Raw genomic sequence first — 17,085 nt, forward strand, 5'->3', positions numbered from 1 at the left:
CCCCCAAAAAAAATATATATATATATATATTTTAAAAAAACCTTGACTTGTGTACTTAATGAACCAATCAACTATGCTTCAGTTACAGTAGGTCTTTCATTGAGTAGTAGTTTTGCTTAGTTAAAAAAAGGGGGGGAAGAGGAGTTATTGGTGTCTTTACTGCATAAATAAAAATCCATTTATCATATTGACAAATATATATATATATATATTTCTTCCAGCAATTGCACTAATGAAAATTGAAGTATTTTGCCTATGAATTAGCCTGCATTAGCGCAATTTATACACTAATGGCAGTGGTATTTACTATTTATAGTTGTATGGCTTCTGATTAGTAAACCAGAGTATTAGCAATTTTATATTACTGTCCAAGTTTTGTCCAAACTAATATTAGTGTTTGCAGGCAAAATTTCTAAGATCAGTGTGGAACTGTCATTTTAAATTCGTTTGTGCAAGATGAGCCAACAGAGTCAGAACACCAGTTCTTTATCTCCTGCAGACGTCCCTATGAAGCGGAAACGTGGTCGTCCTCGTAAGGATGAAAGCCTGTTGTCAAGTAAGAAGAAGCCTGTGACGCCTGAACCTGAAAGCATCAAGAAAAACAAAGAAAGTGCAAGTACAAGTGGTGGTGGTGTTAATGATGTCATGGTCGGTCAGATGGTTACTGGTGTCATTGAAGGTTCATTTGATGCTGGATATCTTCTTAATGTTAAGTTAGGTGACACTGACACTCTTCTGAGAGGTGTTGTATTTCTTCCGGGGCGCTTTACTCCAATATCTGCAGCAAATGATGTGGCTCCACATGTTAAGATGTACAACAGAAAAGATATACCAATCCCAGTTTTTAACCCACAAACTCCAGTTTTTAAGTCTATTACCCCATCAGGACAAAGTAGTAAGCAACCTACTCGGCCTAAAATCCATCAGCATTCAGATCAGGTTCTACCCTCTAAGCGTCAGATTGCAATCCCAGATGCACTTGGGAACCAATCTGCCTCTGTTGTTGTACCTCTGGTTGCCAACCTGCCAAAGAACGATGCAGGTCTTTCCTTGGAAGGAAATGAAGTTCAACAGCAAACTTTGGAGCCTGGACTTGAGAGCCAATCCACCTCCATTGTGGCACAGTTGGATCATGATAAGGTTGTTGGATGTGATGACGTGTTGCAGGAATCTGAAGCTTCCACACAGATAAAAGGACCTGAAGTTGATGTAGCGGCAACGAAAGATTCAAAAGCAAAATCAGCATCTGAACCAGTTGTGGACACAGTGCCAGGTATTGAAATTGTTAGTCAGGAACCTCAAATTCAACATCAGGCTATGAGTCTTGACCCTAAGCCAAGTGAATTGGTTCATGATGAAGTGAAAAACTCAAATCTTGAAATTAACCAAACTCCTGTATTTGCTGAACCCAAATCCTATCCTTCCGAACTGGTCAATAGGCCGGTTGACAATTCAATGGAAGATCAGGCCTCCCCAAAGAAAGATACAGCACAAGATTCACAGTTGGAGCTTGCTATTGAAACTTCAAGTGGAACTGACACCGCCCTCTTAAATGGAAAGCCTGCAAGTGATCCTGTTGATGTTACTGAGTTGGTGTCACTCTCTACACCACGGACCAGTGAACCTGCAGTGGTATTTGATGGAGAGGTTACTCCAGAGTTGAAGCTTGCACCCGAAGGATCTATTCTACCAGGAATGATTGAACCTTAGCTCTGTAGTTCTGGTGCCACAATTAATATGGAATGTGGTATCAAAGATGCCATTCCAATTTCCACCTACACAATATTAGATTCATCTGATGATGACTAACTATCCAGTAGGATCTGAGAGTTCGTGAATTTAAACCTAGGAAAAAGGACAAGAGAATAGAGTCAAAGCTTGAGAAATAGATGGGTAGTAGTCACCCGTGGTTATCATGGTTAAGAGTACTAAGTTGACATTTAGATACCATTGCATTAACAGCTCTGGATGGGCTTGTTATTCAACTCTTGCATTCTCACCACCCTTTTGACTTATTTATACTTTTGAAACTAGTGTTGTTTTTTTTTTCTTGGTAACTATCTCCCTTATGTGTGGGGCGGTTCTTTGCTTAATATATAGAACTTTTTGTTGCATATTTTTTGTCTGAGACATAATTGGTTCGACCATATTTTTTGTTTTTGTTTTTTTGGGTCTAATAACTGAGGTACACAACAGAGGTAGCCCTCTCTTTTAATTCCAAAATAATATCCTACTGAACAATGTGAAAGAAAACTGAGGGGAATTCTTCTAACCACTAGATATGTCTCCCCATTTTCTTTAGCAACATGTGCAAGAGCCTGAGCTACATGATAACAAATATTGGAAATACAATGAAAAAAAAAAAATCACAAAATGAGGCTACCATCACTTTAATTGTATCAATAGTCTACTGTCTACCTCACCTTGGAAAGGCATTGGTCTCTAGAATTAAATAGCAAAAACCAGTGCTAGGCATGGGACCTCAATAATCAGATCATAAAAGTATTCGGTAACTGTACTAGATATTTGGGCTTCTTTCCCTTGCCCGCAGTTTTATCTATATTTTGTTAAGATTGTATAATCACTATATCTTGGGGTAACATATCATCTATATACTCAATTGCATATTGGTGTTACATAAGTATAACTGAAAACCATATCGATCAAATCAATTTTATCAAATGAAAACCTTATGAATCCAAAAGATTTTACATATTCAACCAAATGGTGGATCATGAGAGTGAGAGTTGCCACCACAAAACAAAATAAAAGAGCTCATGGATGTCTTTATTTTAGGACAAAGAAAGGGTGTTGTGAAATAAAGGAAATATCAAGACAGAAGAAAGAAATATGAGAAGAAATATCCGAATTCATTAACCACATCATATTATTTTTAATACTAAATACAAAAATAAGCAAGGTGAATGGCTGACATATAACTTTCACAAATGAATTTATTGAACTTATTAATAAAGTATTTTATCATTAAACAATAGATTTGAGTTTGATCAAGTATTTACAGTAAAAAAGGGTTTCAACTAGTTTTAGAGGTAAAAATCTTGATAACGGTAAAAAGTAAAAACTCTAAAAGTTAGTAATTTTTAATCCAAATGTTTGATGGATCGAAAGAGAAACCATTTATGAATAAAATTCAAGCCCAAAAAAGATCCCATCTTTTAGTTCTCCACCATACCAATACCATGGTCTTGTAGAGCTGGAACCGTCGGGTTGATTATAGGGTTTAATTGCATATTGGTGTTACATAAGTGTGGGGGCCAGTTAGTCAAGAGGTATTATTAAGGCTGTATGAATTGGGCCTATGGCCCAATCCGAGGACATTAACTAATCCGCAAATGGCCAAATGAGGTTATAATGGGAATGGTATAAAGAGAAAAATAAAGATAGTACGAGATAAGTCCAACACACGTCCGAAGAGAAAAGCCATCTCGGGAACAAGGATCCGAGGTCAGTAAGAGTGTCATATCACCCTAGACCTTCTTCAAAGTTATATCACAACTAGGAGTTGAACGTTGGACAAGGGGTAAGTAAAGGGAGGCAACAAATATCTTCAAAAGCTGCTACCTCCACATTAAATGTCTCCCAACTAACTCTCTGGCCGCATTAATGTGGAGGTGATACTTGAATAGTGACCAAGCACCCTTACAGCTACTATTTGATGGTTCTGGGAGGTGTTGGATGGGACAAGAAGGAGCCCCTAGAATCCAATCTACACGTGTATAGTAGGGATAACACCAAGATTGCAATATATAGCACGAGAAGATGACCTAAAGAAGGGATCGAGAAAAATCATAAAATCTAGGCAATAACATTGTGGATTCTTGTAACTGTGTTCATCAACAAGATATTATAAGATAAGCTTCTCAAGCTGTGCTGAGGACAGATTTTCTTACTTTACTTGTACTTAACAATTTTAATTCAGCAACTTTTATGGTCTATCTTTTAGAGTAGAACTAGTTCTTTCACCCACGCTCTATAAATTCATTGTTTGGGTTTGTTGAGCTTAAACCTAATCTCATACTAAATCTAATCCAAATTCAGTCCTTATAATAAGTATAGTGCACGTATAGTGAAAACCATGTCAATCAAATCAATTTTATCAAATGAAAACCTTATGAATCCAAAAGATTTTACCTATTCAACCAAATGGTGGATCATGAGAGTGAGAGTTGCCACCACAAAACAAAATAAAAGAGCTCATGGATGTCTTTATTTTATGACAAAGAAAGGGTGTTGTGAAATAAAGGAAATATCAAGACAAAAGAAAGAAATATGATAAGAAATATCCGAATTCATTAACCACATTATATTATTTTTAATACTAAATACAATAATAAGTAAGATAGATGACTGACAAGTTGCCCACATGAAAAATGAACAGATATATAACTTTCACAAATGAATTTATTGAACTTATTAATAAAGTATTTTATCATTGAACAACAGATTTGAGTTTGATCAAGTATTTATCGTAAAAAAGTGTTTCAATTAGTTGAAGAGGTAAAAATCTTGATAATGGTAAAAAGTAAAAACTCTAAAAGTAAGTAATTTTTAATCCAAATGTTTGATAGGTCGAAAGAGAAACTATTTATGAATAAAGTTCAAGCCCAAAAAAGGTCCCATCTTTCAGCTCTCCACCATACCAATACCATTGTCTTGTAGAGCTGGAATCGTGGGGTTGATTATAGGGTTTAAGAAAGAGGGAAAGATGGACATAATATCACAGTTGCAAGAGCAAGTGAACACAATAGCAGCGCTTGCATTCAACACCTTCGGTACTCTACAGAGAGACGCTCATCCTGTTAAACTCTCTCCCAATTACCCTGACCCTCCTCCGCCTTCTAATCCCACCGAAGATCCCGCCACCGCCGCCGGCAATGTCTCCGAACAACCCAAGCTCATGACCGCCGCTCTCGTCAAAGCCGCTAAGCAGGTACCTCTCTCTCTCAATTCCACCACCTATTTTGCTCTATTTTTATGCCCAAAATTTCATGTAATTGCAAATACTGGAAATTTCGTATGCTTAGCAAAATGGGTTTTTTTCTTTTTTTAGGCTTCATGTTTGATATTGATTTTTGGTAGGGACACAAAATTTTTCACAAATTGAAGTGCCAAGTTGTGATAAGAGTAACCTTATTAACATCATTTTTATGCTTAGCAAAAGGGTTTTTTTTTTTTTTTTACTATAATTATTACTTGTCAGGCTTCTTGTTTAATATTTTGGTAGGACCACAAAAAATTTCACAAATTGAATTGCCAAGTTGCGATAAGAATAGCCTTACTAACACCATTTTTATGCTTAGCAAAATGGGTTTTTTTTTTTTTTTTTTAAAAATTATTATTACTTGTCAGGCTTCATGTTTAGTATTTTGATAGGGACACAAAAGAATTTCATAAATTGAAGTGTCAAGTTGTGATAAGAGTAACCCTACTTACGCCATTTTTTTGCTTAGCAAAATGGGGGTTTTTTTTTTATTTTTTATTTATAAATAAATTTAAAGTATTACTTGTCAGGCTTCATGTTTAATACTGATCTTTGTTAGGGACACAAAATTGTTCACAAATTGAAGTGGCAAGTTGTGATAAGAGTAACCTTACTAACACCATTTTATGCTTAGCAAAATGGGGTTTTTTTTTAATATAAATTTACTTGTTGGCTTCATGTAGGGATTTTAATATTGAGTGTTGGAAATGCTAATTATTTATGTACACACTAAGTTATAAATTGCTGTACACACTCTAGCTGAAATCGATTCAACTATAATTGTGAAATGATACAATTATAACTAATGTTTTCAAAACATGATTTTTTAGTTGTGTCCCTCATGCATAATGTGTAACTATCAGCACTCTTTTGGAAATAGAGAAGAGTAATGCTATTTTTTTTCAATTGAAATGAAAAGCTGTGATAAGAGTAACCTGACTTTCACATGGACCCACTACTAACACCATTTTTATTTTGCACCTCATTAGTAGTTTGGAAAAGCATTGAGAAAATCTTTGTCTCTAAGACTGTATTGAGAATGATAAGCATTATTAGGATATACCATCCTAAGATTTCAATCCTTTAGAGATCAGGTCCCATCAAGGAGTGGCATCCATGTGAAAACTTTTGTATCTTTAGTCTTATTGAGAATGATACATTGTGTTTTTGTTGGTATGGCTTATAAAAAGCATTTAAGTCAATTACTCAGCATAGCCTTTTAGGAATGAGAGAAGTAAGAACTGGAAATTTTCAATTGATATAAGTTTTTAGTTGAGTTGTAGGGTATTAGAATTACAGGAAGTTTTACATATTAGATGTGAATTTTGTAGTTTGTCCAATGTCTATGTATATGTTACTAGCTTGAGCATGTTTGCAATTGGAATTTTTCTTAGAGCATTGTAAAATTTGGAAAAGAGTAGTGGATCTTTTGATATTAAAATACCCTTTTATAAGACCCTTCCACAAAATTATGACAAAACAGCAAATATGTGTCTTCTAGATCGAGCTTGAGCCCATGACAATGAACTCTAGCTCAAATCGCACATTTTCCCCTTGTAAGAGCAAGGAGGGTGGTGTTTCTGTAATTTTTTTTTTTTTTTTTTTATATTAAAAAGACTTCAAGCTTCAGTCCATCTGCATTTCATTGTTAATAACATCTAATTTACCAATGAAACCTTTTAAAAAAATTTAATTTACCAATGAATCCAATCTTGAATTAGTCCAATGATTATAAAAACATTTGTTCTATGCACAGTTTGATGCATTAGTTGCAGCACTACCTCCGGCTGAGGGGGGTGAAGATGTGCAACTGAAAAGGATTGCAGAACTGCAGGTATTGGAGAGTCAACTGACTATCAATTAAGACCTTTTAACAATTTTTTTACAGTTTCTTAACAGGCTTCTGTATGAACTGCTTATTTAGGCTGAAAATGATGCTGTAGGCCAAGAACTTCAGAGACAACTGGAAGCTGCAGGTAATCTCAAATCTTCAAATGTTTCATTTCCTTTTTGTTTAATCTTTCCAACTTTTGACAGCAAAATGCAGCACAACATTTCATTGCAATAGTTAATTTCTTTTCTTCAAAAAAACCAACTACTAAAACAAAACAAAACAAAAAATTCATGAGATGTTTTGGATAGCCTACCTAAAGTTAATTCCATGCTCTCTTGCTTGTCTGTTTCCATTCTTGTTATATTAGAGTTAATTTGCCATTGCTGGAACTTAAAACCTTCATTTTTTGGTGATGCCAGAGAAGGAGTTGAAAGAAGTCCAGGAATTGTTTGGTCAAGCAACGGATAATTGCTTGAACTTGAAGAGACCAGACTGAAGAAGGTGCAACATGTTGATCTGATCTCTTGTTTTGAACTCTTCCCGATGTCTATATTAGTTGTTCCCTCCTATTCTAATCATGTAAGAATTTGAGGAGGATGTTATTTTGATTTTTTCCCCCTAATTTTTAGCCTCTATTGTCTCTTACATAAAACATTGTTCGGAACTTTTATCATGCAAAACCTTCTAATGTAGGTACCTTCATCTCTACAGTCTTTAGATTGAAAAATATGTTTAATGAAACATTTCACCTGTTTGGCATCATTCTTCCCCACCCCTTAGTAAGTGTACATCTTTGGCATGATCTTTTTCTCCAGTGGGCAAGGACAACTTTAAAAACCATCAGGTGGTCGAGTGACAGTTGCAATGGTGGGTAGTGAATGGTAGTGGTGGTGATGATAATGTTGTGTTGGGCCTAGTGGCAAGCCTTTTAATTGTAGGTGAAGGTTGGTGGCAATGTAGCAAGGACACCAGTATGATGGTGGCGGCGTCAATCATGGTGGGCAAGTGTGACTGGTGACAAGCAATGAGGGTGATGGTGGCTTGGGACGGTGGAGAAGAGTAAATAGTAGCAAAGGTGGCAACTGGCATTGATGGAGGGCTGGTGTTGGTGCCTGATGGGTTATCTAAAGGATGCAGTTGAGGCAGCCATATTGGTTTTGGGAATGGGGGCTATAACAACAGCGATGATAGTAGCAAATAGCAATATTTGAGTTGACTAGTAATTAGGATCGTGCCATTGGTATTGTTAGACCCTTTTGCATTGTTATGTTGGTTAGCTTAAGGTCATCATTAGCCTGGTTAGGTGGATCAAATGTTCAATTCATAAAGTTGTGGATCAAATGTTCAATTCATAAAGTTGTACCCAAATCTAACCATTTACATTTTATGATTCATTTTGGATATAAACAATTAAAAACATCATTCTGATTTCGACTTTTGGGCCAATGACTCGTATGAAATATGAAATGTCCTTTTTTCTTTGTTGGAAATGCATGCCAGATTTTATTTTACTTAACAAAATTCATGGATGATCATTACATCTTTGTAACATATAGATTGAAACATATAGTAATAAAATGTTAAACAATTCTCTCTCGTGTATAACTAAAACTAATAATATCTAATCATTAATAATATAAAAATTACTAATACAATACCACGATTTTAATTTCTCACATCACAAATTTAACTGTTGAGTTAAGTTGGCAAGAACATAAACAAAAGAAAGTCATTGATTTATGATTAAATTATATTATTGGTTCCTGAAGTTTACCTTTCGAGCACAATTGGTCCCATAAGTTTCAAATGAGAGCTATTAGTCCCTCAAATTTAAAAAATTAGCAGTATTAATCCTTCTATTAATTACTATAAATGTTGTTACTTATATAACTAACAAAATAATGACGAGTCATTTTTTAAATAAAAAAATTAAAAAAATATATTTTACAAATCATAACCTATTAATACCAAAATAACCAGTAAGTAATGGGTAATAACAAATTAAAATATAAATCCAAAATCTCCAATGAACTCACTCTCTCCCTGTCTCTCTCTCTCTGTCATGTGATTCTCTCCCTCTCTTTGGCCTTTGGAGAAACTTTGTGCAGCAATGAGATTTTTTGCTACAGAGTGAGTTTGAAATTGGGTCCCAACTCACACTGGCCTTACCTTCGGGTGGAAATGTTGGGTTAACCTGAATTGTTGAAGCTTTTCGATTCGAGCCACACATTGGTGTCTAAAACTCCAATTATGACGTCGTTTGAGGCTTGGTTGAGGACTTGGGTGTTGTAGTTGTCGAACTCAATGTTGAGGTCAAAGAACTTGGGAGCTCGAGTGGTGTGTGATTCCGCTTGGTTTGAGTCGAATGAAGCGGCAAAGCCATGGTAAGTGACAATATATGTGTAGAGATGAGAAGAATCATATTGGAGTTGAGAGGAGTACCAGTCATGGTGGGTGGCATAAGAAGAAGGCTTATCTTGGTTTCTCATGTGGACTGTATATTTGCTTGACTGTGACTGAAAGGAAGGTACAGATCAAGGTGAGCAATGAGCCAATGGAAGACCATGGAAACCTTGGTCGTTAGTGAGAGAAGTGTTTTTTTTTTTTTTTTTTTTGGGTTGGGTTTATTTTGGATTTCAGTTTTAATTTGTTATAACCCTTTGCTTACAGATCAAAAGAAATAGTTAATGAAAGGATTAATATTGCTTATTTTTTTTAACTTAAACTTGAGGGATTAATAATGCTCATTGGCCGCCCTACAAAAATAACAAGCACCAGGTTAAGCTTAGGTCCATCCAGCCCTCTAATGTCCTGGACATTGACCAACCCAATCCATATTTCAACTTTCAACTGAGAAACGGTTTAAGGGGTTCTGATCTTCAAAAGCACGACATTCCACCATATTCAAGAATATAAACATAGGGAAAAGGAATCCACACTAACACAACCACGATAGCAATTACATATAATGTAAAATAGCAAAACTTCATCAGGAACACAACATCAGTTAGTGAATATGTCATAGGACAAGAAACAGTCTCAAATGGTTTACTTAAAAAGGCTAGGAAGGGCTCCAATGTAGCTTCAAATAGTATCTTACTAAATTTATTTATTAAATAAAAAGAACAAGCGAAAGCCACAAAAGAAGGCCAAAATTCTCAGCTATATCCTGCTTGCTGCTGCTGTGCCTGTTGCTGGTAATTTCCATAAGGATATCCATACATGTTAGGATCTTGTGGAGCCGGGGCATATCCATAGCCTTCATGTCCATAAGCATATCCATAATATCCACCATTCCACTGGCTTGGATCTGCCTGAGGCTGAACGCCAACAGAGATACCCTGTACACTAGTCAGATTAATACAAGATAATGGAGACATCCAAGAAGAAAGCATTGGAAAGTGTTGGGTAAATCAAGCACCTGTTTGTTTGAAGGACTACGGCCCCATGAAAGTCGAATATTTTGTCCACCGAGTTGAGTTCCATTTAACATCCGCAATGCTTCCTCAGCACAGCTTCTGATGCATCACAACAACGCAGACCAGAACTAAATATCCTGTATGGATATGGGGGAGAAATGTTTCTACAAATATGTGGCTAATTTACTCACCTGTCGACAAATTGAACAAAACCACATCGCTTGCCTGATGGTATCTTTACATGTGCTAGTTGTCCATATTGGCTGAAAACTTGTCTCAAATGGTCATCTGTAACATTAGGATCCAAATTGCCAACAAATATCTGCAATTGAAATTCATCAAATCACAAATATGTTGTGAGGAAAGTAATTTCCGTGCAGGAAATAAATAAAGTACCCACAGTTGTATTATTCGGATCACTCTCGTTCTGACTCCCTTGAGAATTCTGGTAGGAAGCTGCATATAAAATATAAAGGTGAAATAAAAGGGAAATAAAAAGTAACATTTTTTGGTAGAACATGATTCGAGGAGCAGTTCACCAACACTAGACACTATTGCTTAGAAACATGAACATAAGCAAAGTAAATAAGCAGACAAAACGTGCTTCCCATTTTACAATTAGAGCTAACAATCTAATGCATCTTCCTGGTCATAAGAGAGCTACATACACGCATAAATAAATCTAACTCTTATAATGAAAGATCAACTAATTACGAACAGCAACAACAAGGATAGTCAAAAATACATCTCCCTTAAACCACCACAGAAGCAGAACACATGTGAAAATATATTTTACAGCAGTCACAGCTAAAAAACAAGCAATTGAAGATACATGTAAATTGGATAGAAAAGGACAAGATCAGCAATGAAACTACCTACATATGTGTGTGTGCCTGAGCGTGAATTTAGCATCAACCACCTTACATAATATAGCCAAGAGCCTTGTACCTCAGTGACATTGCTTGGTCTTTTATGAGGAGAACCAAGGTTCAAATCCCCCCTCCACCACTAATAATATCAATGGAATTATCAAAAAATAAATAGTATAGATGACTGGGGTCAATGACATCACTATCACTCTTTTTAAAATAGAACTTTGATCTCTGCAACGGCTGAAACCCAAGACTTAATAGGGATATCAAATGTTGTTGCAACCAACATATATTATGTTGCAGAGCACATGCAGGATTGACATTTACATGCCTAGCTGCGGCTGTCTTTAAACATACACAATTTAGCTAGTTTTGAGCCCCATATTCCTATTCAAAAGACAGGAAGCATGACAAGTGGGGCAGTGCTTGTAGCCACGCCCAAGTGATAAAAACCAGCAAGCTAAATCATTAACAAGCCATAGTCACTCAAGTTTTACAGACAATACATTGTTCACCAGACTCATGAGAAGTACTGGGTGTTTATTACTTTTAAAATTATTATGTTATAACAGACCATCAAAAGAAAAGCGGAAAGGGGGATTTTTTTGGGGGGGAAGAAGAGCAACTGCTGAGTCAATATTCACACATTGCAACCCAGAAACACTGTAGAAGCTAAACATTAAACTACATAGGCAGGAGATGACTAACTAGAATAACCCCCAATGGAGAGAGAGGAAAGTACAGTAACGACAATAAAAATAATAACATGCGGAGAACATGGAGATGTTGAAGTGCCATAAATATGACAATTATGTACAAGGCAACTTTCAAAATAGAAATCAGCCTGAAATATGCAGTTTCTGGCAATTCCAACGAGTTGCAAGCTGCACTCACAGAGAATCTTTCCCTGTGGACTGAAATCTAGAAAAAGTAATAAGAATACAGCATCATAGAGCAACAAGGGAAACTATAATTCTAACCCAAACGTAAATGGAACAAGGAAATGGTGCATGGAAAAATTAAAGATGTAATTGTTTGGAGAAATTAGTAAAAAAAGAAACGCACACACAGAAGGGGAAAAAACTCGTAAACCAAAAATGTCATTGTACTGAAATCTCAGTAACTAGAAGAGTTACGAAATTTAACTTGACTGAAAGCTCAACCAATAGAATGAACTGAAACTTGAATTTGAAAATGTAGCATTGCAAGCGCCACACGAAATTAAAGGGCAAGCCATAACTGGGAAACTGACCTAAGTGAGGCCATGCACTATAGGGGTAACCATTTCAGCTGAAATCAGTTCCAGGCCCCTAGATCACAGAGCCTCTTGACACCCTGCTTTGAGACAATAGGAGTTCTATAAGTTTTTAAGATTTTAATAGCATGTACAGTGCCCAAATCTTAAAGGTACAGGAAGGAAATGACTTTGGAAAGTGCTGCATATCTTCAAGTGCATAACTGAAAGGAAGTAAACTAAACCGTAATGTTTAGCATAACAGAGAACGAATAATAACAGAACAATTTAACCTCACCATCTTGATTATGGCAGCTAAAAAGTAACAATGAACATTGTAATAGAGAGAGGGGTCACAGGCTTAGAGTATTGGCACCAAATTCAATTGATTACAATTCTTGACACAAAAAACTAAGATTACACAGATGACTAATACTTAAGAGCATTAAAAAATTAATCAACGAGAGAAGTTCCACTACGCATTTTACATACCTTTCAGTTGCTGACCTCCAGTAGTATTTTTGTTTGTAGCTGGCCCAATCCGCATTGGCCTTGTTGAACAGAGAACTCCATTCATCTCTGTCATAGCACGCATTTGTTCACCTTCATCTCCAAACCTAACAAACCCATAACCCTTTGTTCGAGATGTGACCCTATCAATCACAACCTTTGCACCCTTAACTGTGGGATAACGGGCCCTGAAGGTTTCTTGTAACATATAATCAGTGACATCAGGAGCCAGATCCCCAACAAATATTGTGAAGTCAGGAGAATCATCAGAGCGCCTCTCGCCCGAACTAAAAGTTGCCCAGTTCAGTCTAAAGTTCTGCCCACCATTTGGCATTATGCTACCATTGTATGTTTGAAGTACTCTTTCTGCCGTAGCACGATTAGCAAACTCAAGAAAACCATAACCCTCTGATTGGCCAGTTTGCTTATTGCGGATCACTTTCACCGTAGCAACTTGCTGTAATCACAAACATATTTAATTAATAACCCCTTTCAAAAAGGACTTGAAACCCCTCTCACTCTCCACCAGTTTGTTTGTATATGCACATGATTTACAGTATAAAAAAAAATAGAACAATGATGACTTGGTACCACTGATGCTTGAATCCTAATTTTATTCACTATATATCCATAACAATTTTATATACATAAGGGGAAAAACCCTAACTTTCTCCCCACAGAAAAATGTCTACGAACCATAGGCAAAACCAAATCTTTCCTACATGGTCCCCCTACAGTCCAACCCACCCAAGAAAAAGCCAAACAAAAAAAGAAAAAAAGAAAAAGAAAAGAAAAGTGAGAGTAAAGCCCACAAAGTTTTCACGACCAAAAGATAACAGAAACATGAACAGGATCCAAAAACAAAATATGGGTATGCAACAAAACAACCATTCTGACAAAGAAGTCTCAGAGACAATAAATCAAACAGCTAAATCGCATAACAAAAACAAACACAAACACAAAACACACAACACAATCTCGCAGATCAAAACCCAGAAACCAAAAACAAATAAAAAGCACGTAGAAAAGCGATGTGAGGTGTGCTGTATTGTAGGTGAAGGGTATACCTCTCCGGTCTGAGCGAAGCAATTGTAGAGATAAGTCTCGTCCATCCAGTACTGGAGGTCTCCGATCCAGAGAGTGCGGACCTCGTCGGCGCTGGTGGGCTGCGCTTGGGCTTGCGCCTGGTGGTGGAGGTGGTGCTGTGCCGGTGGCTGAGGGGCCCACATCTGAGGTGGGGCTTGAACCGCCGCACCGGGCTGGGCTTGTGGTGGCATCATCATGTAGGGTTGTTGTGGGTGTGGGTGTGGGTATTGTGGCTGCTGGGTCTGTTGTTGTTGCAGTGGAGGAGCCACACCTGTTGGAGGAGCTGGCTGCATCATCTTTGCTCTGCTGCTTTTGTCTTTGAAAACACAGAGACAGAGATAGAGAGAGCACAGAGACAAAGAGAGTGCGTGGGTTTTGGGGTGTGGGTGTGTGTAACCCTAATGAATGAGAGAGAGAGAGAGAGAGAGAGTAAAAGGATTGGGGTTATGAGATTAGAGAAGGTGCACGTAATCTGTACGCGTGGCGGATGTAGAGTTTTGGGGGGTGGGGTTTGTGGGGTAAAATCGTGGGTATGGGGTCACCGCCCAAGAAAATTGTCTTCGAGCTCAATTTTGATTATCATAGAGATTTCTAGTCGTTTGATTAAAAAAAAAAAAAAACTAAATATAGAGGGGTTATTTTTTTATTTGTAAAATATATACAAGGGAAAATTTGTTTCCCCTATTTGCAAGTCTTGTGTATGGAATACATCATGTAATATAATAGTTATTTTTATGATTGTTCAATGACTGATCAGGTTGACTAATCCACTCAACTCGAACCGATTCATCAAGATTTAAGTGGTTTAAACAACAAGTGGCTGTTGATAACGGTTCCAATATTTCAAAACTTGTCTTAAATGGGTTAAGTGTCAATTCACCCACTTGAAAATATGACGAAATTAACCAATCCAAGCTTTAATGTGTTTTTGGCTATTTCTCTACCCACATCTTCCAAATATCTTAAGGTCTTCAACAAGATTGGAGATCTCCACCTCTTCACACCGTTTTTGCTCTTCATCACCGCTATTAGCTGGTTTCAATCATATTTAACCATCACTCATGGAAAGCCACACGATTGAATTGTTATTTATGATCGATTAATAATGGTTTTCATACTCCTCTACTTGATGTGAATAGGTTAAGTATAAACACGACTCAATTCGATATATGGATACCCTTAGTTATTCTATCATTTGTTGCATTTTCATCTTCCTTTTTCAAAGAGTTTTAACTTATGACGTCTGTTTCTAATCTAAAAAAATATTTCCTAACTCAAAAAGTGGCACTTAATAACTTTAATATACATACATACATATATATATATATATATATATATATATAAAATATAATATAATATAAAACTTGAAAGCCATTTCCTCTTCCCTTTTCCCAATATCTAAATAGCTATCTTACTCTCACCAAAAAAAAGTTAAGTCTATTCATTATATTTATAACCACTTTTAGCATTGCAAGCTCCAATAGGAGGGGAACACGACGAACTTTTAGCTCAACTGTAGAGCATGCTCGTGATAATTGTGTTGTTGTGTCTAAATTATTAGGCTCTCAACAAACTAGTTCAACTTATATCCTTTTTAAAAGTGTTTTAGAGCTAACTCATTTTAATAACTAACCAAATAATACCTGAACTTTAAGTTTTTCTTATAATTATAATGGACTAAAATGACAATTTTTATATTTAATGGATTAAAATGATAATCGATCAAAGTTATATAATATAGAGGCCTAGTGTAATTTTTACCAATAATTTGCTATGACAAGATCCAACAAATATGGTAATATTCATTGATGCTCAGGGGTCATGTCATGTCCACGTGGGTGATGAATTAGCGATCTCAAGTTTGACAAAGAAGTGACCTTACCATTTCTCATTTTCTTTTCTCTTTTGACTCTTTGTTTTATCTGGGATTCAGGATCTCTAATTTTCACCTAAAAATGTTTCAAAAAAAATTTCATCTAAAAATAATGTTATTTTATTGTATTCTTTGGACAAATTACATAAGTAGTTTAAAAATGTTAGAGATATATAACATAAATTAAATTAGTGATAATAAGTAATTAAGTACCATATCTCCCCCCCCCCCCACCCAAAAAAAAAGAGTACCATCTCCTTTTTTTCACCTAAAAATTAACGTTATATATTTTATTCATTGAGAAAACTACATTAAAACAAAATTCTAAAATGGTTAAAGATATATACCATATTTTGAATTAAAATTTTATTTTGACAGCTAAAATCTAAATTTTACAAAATGGTTAAATTTGAAGTATCCGTCCCACATTTTTCTTTTTTTTTTGGATATTTCTAGACTCAACAATTTTTTTATTTATTTAAAAAAACCGGTTTATAAAGAAACCATGTGATTTATTCAATAAATCTTGTGACTAAAAATAGATGTAGTTGGTTTTACAAATCACCACGTAATGAATTAGATGAATTTTTCTCTAAGTTAGATGAAGTTATTTATTATTTAAGTATTGTTCATAATCAATTTAACAACTATTTTGGAGAAAAAAAAAAAACCCCAATTAGAGAGATAAAGTTTTTTTTTAGAGCAAAACCAGTTATCAAAGTCTCAGTTTTAAATTTTTGGAGTCAAATATGAATTCTCAACAAGAATAGTTGAATAGTTAGGGATGATCACATCTATTATTTTCCTCAGTTTTATTCATATCCTTTATTATTTCCTTAATAAATTTGTCATTTTTAACAACTTCTATTAATTTTAATTTTGGTATTCTTCTACCTTTTTTCATTCATACGTGGTTCCTAAACTAGATCAAACTAGGCAACTGGATGGACTTGGGGTTAATCCCAAACCGGCTCATAAACACCAACCACCGGTCTATTAAATTTCCTTGTTTCTATTATTGAAGAAGTGATATATTTATTTGAATTTAAGTCTTTTCTCACACATTTTTAAGTGAGTTTCCCACCGTAGATTAATTTTTGTCCTTATCACTTAAAAATACAGATTAATATTTATTTTAAGAATCATCTTATTTTATATTAGAAATACCTGTGTACTTATAGAATTAATAATACATTTTTTTAATTTATGCTCTATTATTTTTTATTTGTCTTTAAAAAAGTTGTGAAAATACATT

General features: G+C 35.5%; 3 protein-coding genes across 5 annotated transcripts in view; 2 read left to right on the forward strand and 1 right to left on the reverse strand.

Moving 5' to 3' along the window:
• LOC115989041 overlaps window positions 1–2,114 on the forward strand; it is an 8,034-nt gene extending 5,920 nt beyond the window's left edge. The window contains exon 2 of the mRNA XM_031112699.1: window positions 404–2,114. Coding sequence (XP_030968559.1) covers window positions 457–1,710 — 1,254 coding nt within the window. The 5' untranslated portion in view covers window positions 404–456 and the 3' untranslated portion in view covers window positions 1,711–2,114. The remainder of the gene's footprint in view (window positions 1–403) is intronic.
• Window positions 2,115–4,615: 2,501 nt separating this feature from the next.
• LOC115992148 (mediator of RNA polymerase II transcription subunit 21-like) lies at window positions 4,616–7,598 on the forward strand. Its single transcript, XM_031116226.1, has 4 exons — window positions 4,616–4,951; window positions 6,759–6,836; window positions 6,927–6,978; window positions 7,256–7,598. Exons 1-4 carry the CDS (start codon window positions 4,727–4,729, stop codon window positions 7,330–7,332), a joined length of 432 nt encoding a protein of 143 aa, XP_030972086.1. The 5' UTR covers window positions 4,616–4,726; the 3' UTR covers window positions 7,333–7,598.
• A 2,170-nt stretch (window positions 7,599–9,768) lies between these two features.
• LOC115991590 (polyadenylate-binding protein RBP45B-like) lies at window positions 9,769–14,416 on the reverse strand. Of its 3 annotated transcripts, XM_031115398.1 has the most exons (6): window positions 13,939–14,416; window positions 12,854–13,328; window positions 10,656–10,711; window positions 10,447–10,577; window positions 10,258–10,354; window positions 9,769–10,177 (listed from the first exon to the last, which is right to left on the reverse strand). In XM_031115398.1, exons 1-6 carry the CDS (start codon window positions 14,251–14,253, stop codon window positions 9,995–9,997), a joined length of 1,257 nt encoding a protein of 418 aa, XP_030971258.1. In that variant the 5' UTR covers window positions 14,254–14,416; the 3' UTR covers window positions 9,769–9,994. The 3 variants fall into 3 exon arrangements, 2 of the variants coding, with proteins under 2 accessions (XP_030971258.1, XP_030971259.1); XM_031115399.1 differs by lacking the exons at window positions 9,769–10,177; window positions 10,258–10,354 and having other exon boundaries at window positions 10,443–10,577; window positions 13,939–14,406; XR_004092233.1 differs by lacking the exons at window positions 9,769–10,177; window positions 10,258–10,354; window positions 10,447–10,577 and adding an exon at window positions 12,380–12,462 and having other exon boundaries at window positions 13,939–14,407.
• Between the last annotated feature and the right edge of the window lie 2,669 nt (window positions 14,417–17,085).

The sequence above is a fragment of the Quercus lobata genome, chromosome 5, assembly GCF_001633185.2.
Source record: "Quercus lobata isolate SW786 chromosome 5, ValleyOak3.0 Primary Assembly, whole genome shotgun sequence".
NCBI classification, from domain to species: Eukaryota; Viridiplantae; Streptophyta; class Magnoliopsida; order Fagales; family Fagaceae; genus Quercus; species Quercus lobata.